The sequence below is a fragment of the Lolium rigidum genome, chromosome 2 (genome assembly GCF_022539505.1).
Source record: "Lolium rigidum isolate FL_2022 chromosome 2, APGP_CSIRO_Lrig_0.1, whole genome shotgun sequence".
Classification (NCBI taxonomy): Eukaryota; Viridiplantae; Streptophyta; class Magnoliopsida; order Poales; family Poaceae; genus Lolium; species Lolium rigidum.
In genome coordinates, this window is record NC_061509.1 from 273,178,748 (window position 1) to 273,190,049 (window position 11,302).

The 11,302-nt window shown below is 45.1% G+C and overlaps 1 protein-coding gene across 1 annotated transcript; it reads left to right on the plus strand.

The window, feature by feature from the left end:
• Nucleotides 1–3,157: 3,157 nt before the first annotated feature.
• Nucleotides 3,158–9,415, plus strand: LOC124688806 (SAP-like protein BP-73). The gene is made up of 2 exons (XM_047222434.1): nt 3,158–3,226; nt 7,931–9,415. The coding sequence occupies exons 1-2, from the start codon at nt 3,190–3,192 to the stop codon at nt 9,088–9,090; spliced, it is 1,197 nt and encodes a 398-aa protein (XP_047078390.1). The 5' UTR covers nt 3,158–3,189; the 3' UTR covers nt 9,091–9,415.
• The last annotated feature ends 1,887 nt before the right edge of the window (nt 9,416–11,302 follow it).

Here is an 11,302-nt window from a genome sequence, read left to right on the forward strand (position 1 = left end):
GGTGATAGTGACAGAAATTCCGCGATCCACTCGGGTGTTTACCTTACTTTGTTACCTCACTAGGGATAAATAGAATAACATGCTACCGGGGATGTGGGGTGACCTTGCCACTTCTCCATGACTAGATCTAGCATGTTCTTATTTTAACTTCATGTCATGGAACTTAATGCTATACTCTAATTTATCTTAATTACTAGGGTGTTATGATTTAGTTCGCATCTTGGTGGAGTTTAAGAGATATTAATACACAAAAGTTCTCTATGTTAGAACATGATGCCCATATAACTAGTAACTTGTCATGAAACCTTTATGTTGCAATCATATACTTCTAGTGTTTCATTGTCTACCACTTTATAAAAGAGAGAGTGCATTTGTGAAACTATGAACCCCAGTCCATTTTTAATCATAAGAAACACCTTTCCAATACTTTATACATACTTTTTATTTTCAGTCATTTAATAATCCGAAAATACAAAAACACTTTTATTTCTTGCATTCACAATATAAAACCCAAAAATATCATCCATTATTGCTTCCACCATCCTTGCATATTTATTTACCATCATTTGCATATCAAGTTGTTTTCTGAAGTTGTGCAAGTAGAGAGATCTATCCCACTAGTTCCACACAACACACTGTTTTCTAGCACCGTTACATTACCATCTATATCATTGCATATTTATTTCTTGTTTGCATTTATTATCTTTTCACATCTTTGCTCACACCTTGTGGTTGAAAACCACTTGGTGAGGTTGAGGGCACAAAACATTTTACTTTATTTTGCAGGTCTCATAAGAGAAGGATAAGAAGATAAACCCTTAACAAACAGTTCCACTACAGTTTGATATTACCCTCGAGTCACCCTCGTGGGGAAAGCACGTCTTCCACATCTACAAACTCTGCACTTAGAGCTCAACCTAAGCGTATACACTCTACGCCTATCAGTGGGCCAAAGTTGATGGCCATATTGAAGAGGTAGTTCCTCATTTGGTGGATGGGGGCTTATCTATCCTTCAATATGCCGATGATACAAATTTATTTATGGATCATGACTTGGACAACGCAAGTAATCTGAAGTTAATTCTTTCAGCTTTCGAGCAGTTGTCAGGTCTCAAGATAAATTTTCATAAAAGTGAATTGTTTGTTTCGGCGAGGCCAAAGACGATGCCAACCTATATGCCGAGATTTTCAGATGTGGGCTTGGGAGTTTTCCAATTAGCTATCTTGGCATTCCGATTCATTATCAGAGGCTGACGTTGGCCGAATGGAAAATTGTGGAGGAAAGACTTCAGAAACGCATGAGTAGTTGGAAAGGCAAATTATTATCCCTTGGAGAAAGATTAGTTATCATAAATTCAGTACTGACAAATATGGTACTATATATATGATATATTTTTTCAAGTTTCCCAAAGGAGTCTTACAGAGATTGGATTATTTTCGATCGAGATTCTTTTGGCAGCGGATAATGAGAAGAAAAAATATCGGTTGACCAAATGGAGTGTTGCTTGCCATCCAAAAGATCAAGGTGGACTAGGAGTTCATGATCTTGAAGTTAAAAACAGGGCCTTGCTAGGAAAATGGTTGTCCAGGTTATTAACTGAGGATGGCCGATGGAAACAACTTTTGCGGAAGAAGTATGTGGGCTCAAAATCAATTTCTCGGGTGATATGGAAACCTGAAGATTCTCACTTTTGGGTTGGCATTATGGCTACTGAAAAGCACTTTTTCCCTTTCGGTTCCTTATCCATTAGGAATGGGTCTGAGATAAGGTTCTTGGAGGATAGGTGGTTGGGTTGAACTACTCTTCGAGATTAGCTTAAATCCAGTTGGTTCAGGGTGTCTATGAATTTCGCTGGAGTATTACCAAGAATGGATTATACCTAGTCAATCGGTAGTTAGTAGCAAATCCATCTGGAAGATGAAGATACCTTTGAAAATAAAGATCTTTCCATGGTATCTTGGTCAGGGTGTGATTCTAACTAAAGATAACCTTGCCAAACGCAACTGGCATGGCTATACAAAATGTTTTTTATGTCATGAACAAGAGACAATAAAACACATTTTCTTCAGTTGTCGTGTTGCTCGGTCTATATAGTCAATCATTCAGATAGGTTTTACCTTATATCCACCCCGTAGCGTTGCAAATATTTTCGGCAATTGGCTAAATAGGGTTGACGCTAGGTATAAAATGCTTATCAGGATGTGTGCGATTGCTGTTGTATGGTCGCTTTGGCATGTACAAATGACAAGGTTTTTACTGACAAAAATTCTTCTCTTTTGCAGGTTATGTCTACCGCGCTACGGCTTTGTTCCGTTCATGGTCGCCACTCCAGCGTTTGGAAGATCGCGACCTCTGTTTGGAGGTATCTATACGATTGGAGAACACGGCGAAGGAGTTTATTTCTCAACGTGGGTGACAGCATAATAGGCGTATTGAGACCAATCGGGCTGTTCCGAGATTGTATACTGTTCTATCTATTTTTTTCCGTCTAGGAGCACTTTGTTTGATCCGTTTGATACTATGAACGGCTGTGTGCATCTTAGTTATCTAGAGGCTGGGTGTAATGCTTAAATTTTTTTGAGTAATAAAGCATCCTTCATCGAAAAAAATATATATGTTCTATACCAAAGAAAAGTACGGAAGGGACAAGTTCAATAGGCGGAGCGAAGAGAGTTTTGTTTTACGATGTACCTTCGTGTACATACATTACTTGTTTTCATAATCATATGCATACATATAGCAATACAGAGTTGGTACCTTTACAAACAACAGAACAAAAGAAAGATACAAATAGTTGCACTACTTCAAATTGCCATTACCGCAAATAAGAAGCACGCAGGTTCTTTGGCCACGCCGTAGAAAAAACAGCAGCAGTTGAAGACATAGGAAGCAAGCCATGCGTGAACTGAAAAGAAGCTGGACTTTTTTTCTTCTTGGAACAGGTAGCCCGTAGATAATGTGGGCTGAAAGACGGAGAGGCCTTCTCTCTGGGTGGGCCGGCCCACGTCGCTCCCTCCACCCCCGACCTAAACCCTCGCCAAAAATCCCTCCCCACTTCCGCTCCCTACTCTATCAGTTTGCCTCCACCAATCATCGCTCTGCTCTTCTCTCCTCACCGGCAGCCACCGCCGCCGCCGCCGCCGCCGTCGCCGTCGCCGCACGCGGGCTCCCCCGGGCGTCTGTCTCTGATGTCCGGCGCTGCCCCCGCCCTCCTCCACCACCACGGTACGGGCCTCCGGCTCCCCTTATCCAATTCGCGTCTAGCGCCTCCCTACTGTGTCCGGCTACCCGTGTACATGCGCGCCGCGCGCCGTAGGATCCGATTCGACCTAGGGTTTCGAGATTTCCTGTATCGACGAGCATACCTAGCTACCCGTGCCTGTACGCTCCACCGCTTCTGCTGGTGGATGGCCACCGCGCGCGCGTTTCCCCTTAGTCTCTGCGGTGCGCAGCAGTGCCGCATTAGGTGGTAGCAGCAGTACTTGCAGAGGCAGCAGCGGTAAGTAACTGCAGCAGTAGTGGTGCATTCACCGTCTACGCGCCTCTGTCGCAACCAGGGCTCAGGTGGGCTCAGCTTGTAGGACCTGAGCCCTCTTATTGGGCTGCAAATTCATACATGTGTGCTTCACAGCACGCGGGGCTACCCAAATTGTCTGCACGTATCCATGGTGAATTGTGAGAGAGACCCTATATATCACACTAGGACTAGGGAGTGATGCCAATCGGGCATACATGATTTTTAGCATTTTCTGAATTTTATGTTCTTGTGATGACATACGCCATTGAAAGTTCAGAGAGTGTTGGCCTGGTGTAGTTGTAGTGACCATATTATTCACATGAGTTGCTGTGACCAAATCAAAGTGGTTAAATATGAATATGATAAACGATTATGCTTACTAAGTGGATCAGGATTTGTAAACCACTTCAATGGAATATGCGTGCAGCAATGTACATTTGATGGCATGTGCACCTCACACTACCCACAGTTTTACATGCCTAACTACTTTCAGGGAGATGCTCTCTTTTAAATGCCTAATTATTAAGTCTGCCAATCGCTAGCGCCGCTGCCGCTGCTGCTGCCCAGGTCCTCCTCCACCACCATGGTACCGCAAAGCCCCCACTCCCCGTCTCCTCTGCAGCTCGCCTGCCAACTGTTCCGCTTACTCGTGTACATGCGCATCGCCCTCTGTAAGGGTTTCAAAATTTCCGTTGCACCAGGAGCCAATCTGCGCGTCTCTGTCTGTTCCACCACCACTCATGATGGCCACCCCGCATGTTTCTCCTTTTATCTGCAGTGTGGTCTGCATAACTGGTACATTAGGTGGTAGCAGTTCTGTGGTACTACACTAGTAATGGTAGTCCGCCGCATATGCGCCTCTGTGGCAACGAGGGTCGAGGAGGGCTTGCCTTCCAGGATCTGGGCCATCTTACGCGGGGTTCCCCACGTTGTATCACGGTACTGAACTTATCAGTGGTGAATTGTGAGAGGGATCCTATGTTACTCCCTAGTATCATACTAGGGAGCAATGCAAATTGGGCATACCACATACATAGAGAATAGAATTCTGGAGCATTTCTGTTTTTTATGTTCTCCATGATGACATACATGATACAGTTCAGAAAATTTTGGCCCTGTGTTATTGTAGTAATCATATGCTGATATATATCAATATATGCAATTGTTATTGCGCTCAACTGATATACTCAAAGTGCATGCCTATTGCCCATATTTGTGATTATAAGAAAATATGATATCCGGTTACCTACTAAGTGGATCAGCTATTAACCACTTCAATTGAATATGTCTGCAGTATGCACATTTGATGCCATGTGCACCTCAAACTACCCACATTTTTACATCCCAACTATTTTTTGGGGAGATGGTTTCTTTAAATGCCTATCAATTGCCACCACCTCTTGGCGTATAATCCAAGGCACTGATGTCCGGCTCTGCCCCCGTCCTCCTCCTGTCGTCCACCCCCATGATACTGCAAAAATCCACTCCCCATCTCCTCAGCGATTCGCCACCCAACTGTTTCTGGTTACTCGTGTACATGAGCACTGCCGTCGTAGGGTTCAATTTGACCTGGGATTTTGAGATTTCCGTAGCGCGGGTTTTGCTACCCGCGTGGCAGTGTGTTCCACCGCGGCAGATGATGGACACCGCGTGTTTTCCCTTTTCTCTGCGGTGCACAGCAGTTGTAAAGTAAGCAGAAGCAGCAGCGGTAATGCAAAACTGCAGCAGTAGGGTTAGTCTGCTGTCGTAACGAGGATCGAGGAGGGCTCAGCTTGTAGGATCTGGGCCATCTTATTGGGTCGCAAATTCATATGTGTGTGCATTATAACATGTGGGGTTCCCCAAATTGTATCATTGTACTAGGGAGTAATATAAATTGTGCATACACAGAGAATAGCACTGTGAGCATTTTCTGAATTTCATTTTCTCCATGATGGCATACATGATGTACAGTCCAGTAAATTTTGGCCGCTTATAGTGGTAGTAACCATATTAGTCAAGTGTGCAGCTTAATGGGAGATGTATATGTCAATCTTGTTGTGCTCAACTAAAAGTGCATCTCTAGGTGCCATATTTATTATTATGAATATGTTCGCCGATACTTATTAAGTAGTTCAGAGATTATAAACCACTTCAACGAATAAGTATGCAGCCAGCATGCACACTCGATGGCATGTCCTCCTCATACTACTCACAGTTCTTCATGCCTAACTATTTTTGGGGAGATGGTCCCTTTAAATGCCTAACGATTAAGGCTGCCAATCGCTGTAACGCCGCCACCACTGCCACCACCTCTGGCTGCAAGCTCCTTCTGGCATATATTCCAAGGCACTGATGTCCTTCACTGCGCCTGTCCTCCACCACCATGGTACCACAAAGCCCAGCTCCCCGTCTCTTCCGTGGCTCGCCTCTCTACTTGTTCCGGTTACTCGTCTACATGCGCACCATGCTCCGTATGATCCAGTTTGACCTAGAGTTTTGAGATTTCAATAGCGCGAGCAGCATACCATGTGTTTGTCTGTTCCACCACCGCTGATCCCCGCGCATTTTCCCTTGTCTCTGCGGTGTGCAGCAGCGGTACACTAAGTCGCTGCAGTAATAGCAGCAGCAGTACTGCACTAGTAGCGGTAGTCTGCCGCGTACGTACCTCTGTCGCAGTGAGGATCGAGGAGGCTCAGTGTGTAGGAACTCGGATGTCCTACTGGGGAAAAAATTCATACATGTGAGCATTCAGAGATGTGGAGCTCCACAGATTGTATGTCTGTACGTATCAATTGTGAATTAGAAATTGATCCTTTGTATGTCCTATTTTTTGGGGTAGTGCTAATTGGGCATACATAGAAAATAACACTGAGCATTTCTGAATTTATTTTCTCCGTGATAACATATGGATGGACAGTTCAGAAAATTGTTGCCTGGTTGTAGTTGTAGTAACCCCTTAATGGATGCCAAGTACAATTAGAATCCATTTTTACATAGAAAATAACACTGAGCATTTCTGAATTTATGTTCTCCGTGATAACATATGGGATGGACAGTTCAGAAAATTGTAGCCTGGTTGTAGTTGTAGTGACCCCTTAATCGATACTAAGTAGAATTAGAATCCATTTTTATCCTCAACTAGCTATAGTCGTGTCTGCTGCAGGTTATCTGCTTGGTACTCAACTTGCGTCTTGTGATTTTGGAGCATTCCTGAGTCCTGACTTCCATAATGGCATATCTGATGGACAATTCACAAAAAAAATCCTGGTGATGCTGTAATAACCACCTTGTAGTAGTAAGAGGGATTACAATCCCATTTTATCCTCAGCATGCTGTTGTTGTCCTTTTTATCACGCACCTTAATGGTTGATTCATATGTCAATCTCGCCGTGATGAACTAAAAGTACATGTCTATTTGCCGTATTTTTTATGTGAATATGATAGCCAATTATTTTTAAATATAAGAGGGTTTTATGAACCACTTCAATGGAATATGTATGCAGTATGCACATAGGATTGTGCACCTCACACTTCCTGCAGTTCTACAGCAACTGCCTAACTATTTTTGGGGAGCTGGTCTCTTTAAATGCCTTACACTGTCCTATCTGCCTGATTGACTAAATTTTTTTCCGTTAGGTGTGTGCTAGCTTAAAGTTTACTTCTATCTAAAACCAAATCTGACTTGTTCAAATTGGACATACGACACTCAGCTTCCAGATTTAATTCAGACAAGACTGCTGTTGCTTGCTATTCCTCAGTGTTTTCACTAAGAGCAGGTGCCTGTACTGGATTACTGGTGTAAATGTACGTCTATTCAGTGCTGCTTGGCTTTAATTAGGATCATATGTTAGTTGATTCTTGAATATGCACAGAACTACTATGTAGTCTTCACCTTCACTTATGAAGTAGCACTGTATATATATTTAGAGATCGACCGACAAGCCACGTTAATTGACCCATGCTCTTTAAGCCCATTTTATGCATCTTTTCAGTATGGAGCTGTGCATGTCAGCAGTTCATGAAACCGCATGCCACTCTTTTACTTGCGGCTTGCATTTTGGTGGTGAAGATCACTGGGAATATCATTCCCCGTAGGCCTGTACGAGCTAATTCTAAATTACAGTCCATTTTACTTCTGCTTTCAAATGCCCTATTATTTGCTTAAACCGTCTCGTGTTACCTATGCAAGTGTGTATTATCAAGGTGGGTTTCGACCATGCAGACCTCTATACGAGTATTACCAGTCGGGTCGAAAGTGTTCTGGTTTGTAATGCAACCATTGGTTCCTACCAATGTTATGCTTAGTTTCAACTTCACATCTTTTTGACGTGCTATATACTATTCCATCTCCAGCTGTCTCTTTCCCACTAGTCCACCAAGCTTCATCCAAAGCAATTACTGATGTTTATTTCTTTTTTTTCCCTTTCCAGGGGCTTCAGTCAGAGCAACACTACCTGTTTATCATGTGGATTGCAGATTCCCTCCAGGATCTTGTTTCCTGAGTAAATCGCCTATCTTGGGCCCATATACTGTGTCTCTGGCTTGTGGTGCTAGCCCTAATAACCATAGACCAAGGAACCCGGATATCTCACGACAACAAAAGAGGGGTTCTGCAAGGGGGAAAAGCAAGCCATATCAAGAAAGGGACGACACTGAGAACAACGATGAGTTTGACAGTGATACAGCGTTCTCCAAAAACGGACCACCTATCTCTTTGACAAGCAGCTCACGTCCCCAGGCAACATCAGTTCCAGGGGAAAGGGAGAAGGAGATTGTAGAGCTGTTTAAAAGGGTTCAAACACAACTCCGTGCGAGGGGAAAAGGCAGGGAGGACAAGAAGCCTGAACCTACGAAATCTCAGGGTGAGAGGGGCAGCGTCGACTCTCTTCTCAATTTGCTCAGGAAACACTCCGTGGACCAAAGACGGAAGACCAGTGATGAGAAAGAGCAGAGTTTCGACCAAACATGGAGAAACAACGATTCTGGAAACAAGCAGAGTTCAAGGATCTTTGGCACGAAAAACGATGCTCCGGAAGTGCAGAAGCCACCTCCTGCAACCTTCCAGAGACCACCTTCAAGTTTCAGGCGAAGATCTCCTGTTCCTGGGGTTAAGTTCCAGCTTGTTACTAATCCAGACACAGATGCAGGTGCTGGAGCCAAGTCTATCGTCAATGGCAAGGCTGATGCTGTACTGAAGGCCAAGACACCACCAGTGGTGGAGGAGGAGGAGACTGCTCCCGATGGACCTGATTCATCAGTACCTCTGTACGAACCCGATTCAGTAATGGAAGAACCAGAAGATGCATCTTTGGACGACTTTGATGTTTCAGATGATGAATCAGATCCACTGGATACCGATGAGCTGCTAGCTGATGAGCCCAACGAGTATGTGGAGCATTTGGAGATCTCTGATGTTACAGACAGCATCGCATCTCAGGATGACAGTCTGGAAACTTCCCCTGCAGAAGTTTCTGATCTAAGCTCGCTGAAGGTCACAGAGCTGAGAGAGCTGGCGAAATCCCGAGGACTCAGAGGTTATTCAAAGATGAAGAAAAGTGAGCTGGTTTCCGTACTGAGCGACACTGCCTGATCGATTGGCATAGCCTCCTGCTCGAGCCCACAGTTTTTGCTTCCCTCTGCCATGGCCATGTGCACAACCTCTCCATATTCCTATTTTGTCAAGGCCAGACCCTCTTAGATAGAAATGCTGTAAATGAGCACGGTTAACTCCTTTTTTGTTTTGTTTATTGCTGATCTCCTGCTGCCTCAGCCTGCCACCCTAGTTTTATTTTTTAGTTAATTAGCTGAACTCTGTTAGAGTTAATTAAGCTGTAAGCCAACTGGGAGATATTGTTTCTGTTTTGTACTTGTACTACTGCTGTTCTAGTTAAATCCTTGCTTCTTCCCCACAGACCTGGTCCTGGATTTGGTTACTCAGTGAACTTGTAAAGCTGCAATGACTAGGTGGTGGTGCTGATATGATTGCTGATTTGTACAAGAATCAGTCTGGATGTGAAACAATCTTCATGCTGCCAGCGCTTGTCGACATCTCTTTATCATGAATAATAAACAAGAAAAAGAATTTAGGATATGGCCTGATGCTTTTCTCCTTTCTTTTGCTGCAGGGGGAGACGCTGGCAATACGGTTCTGTGCATGCATGGACTGGCAGCCGCAGCCTGCAGCTTTTCTCGTGAAGGCCGGGGCTGCTGCATTATTGATGGATCGATCGGCTTCTGTTCCTTGTGCTGGCAAAGGTAAATAATCCCCTCGATCGCTCACTCGCTCGCTCAGTCTGTGATCCATAAATCTATGTCGAGATCTCTGCCTCGCATGGTTTGTGCATGCTTTGGTTTCTGGGGGCCGTCAGATCTGTGTGATTGGACGGTTAGTTTGCCGTCTCACGTGCCCCTGCTTCCTCAGCCTGCCACTGGCTGCTGCATGCACATATGTATTGTGTGTGTGTGAAGTGAGGCAGTGATTAAAGCTGCCCCCATCTTGATACGGTCGCAGCAGCCTGCCGTGGTGCCCAGCAGTAACGATTTTCAGTCCCAGTGTCTCCCGCAAAGAGAAAAATCTTCAGTCTTGTCAAACATGAAAAAGTTGGCACTTCCTTTGTCTGGTTTTGCCTTCTTGCGTACCTGCAAATCCTGCGTTGCTGCATACCACCTGGCTTTATTTCTTTCTCCTTGCTTTTCTTTAGCATTTTAAAATCTCTTTGAAGGATGATTATACGAAAATGCTGGAGGAGTGTTAAGAGAAATGTGCAGACACATGATGAGAGAGAGAGAGAGAGAGAGAGAGAGAGACGAAACGGAAGACAAGAGAAAAAAGGAAATATTGCATGATGGTTGGTTAGGCGAGGCAGGAGCTGGTCCAAGCATGGATGGAGCTTGGGAAAGCGGAGGAGGATGGCACTGTTGAAACTTGTCTTGCATTTGAAGCAGAAGGGAGCTAGCTGGTTGGCCGGGTTATGGTGGTGCAGCCGATACTGTTCACCACCCGGCCGGGGGCAGCGCATTGCGTAGTACGCCGGCCGCACTAGTTCAAAACGCAGGCCAGGCCGCGACTAGTCTACATCACCTATCTGGACCATATGCATTTGCATTGTGTACACGTGGTCGATCGGCCGGGGCCAGAGGAACTCTGCGACGGACGTGACCACCGTTTGTTCTCCCGTGCGACGGCTTCGATCTACACGAACAATCTTGGTACGTACAGTACGTTGGAACGCCGGGCTGATGACCGTGCGTCCCTCAAGAGCTGTTCCCCCCGGCCTAGCCCTGATGATCAACTATAGATTGCTATAATGTAGTAGGCCACTGTTGGCAATGTCACCGTCAAGTTAAGCTACGGTGCGCGCGAGTAGGTCATGGTCCTCACGGATCATGGGCACACTGCTGCCATCGATCGTATCAGGCTCAGGGGCGTGCATCTTGGGAAAGGGGCAGCACACGGCGCGGAGGAAAAAAATATAGTATTATTTTAAACCTTGAACTCGTAGAGGTTTGACGAAATGTACCCCGAATTTTAGATTTTCGTTCGTGAACTATTGAATCCCGGTCTCAATCGCGTAGTCGATAGCTCTCTGATGTTGTTGTATTTCTGGACTCAACCCATGGGCGTGCCGCCGTCACGCAGTAGCAGCTTGATGTGCTCGTGCTCGAATGGTGGACTCGCCATGGACACCGTCGTCTGCTTGGCCTAGAGCAGCACCACGAGCTCGTGTCTAGGCATTGCGTCGCCTAGCCATCGTTGTCAACACGGTGGGAATCGAGCCTAGGATCTTGGAATCATTGCCACG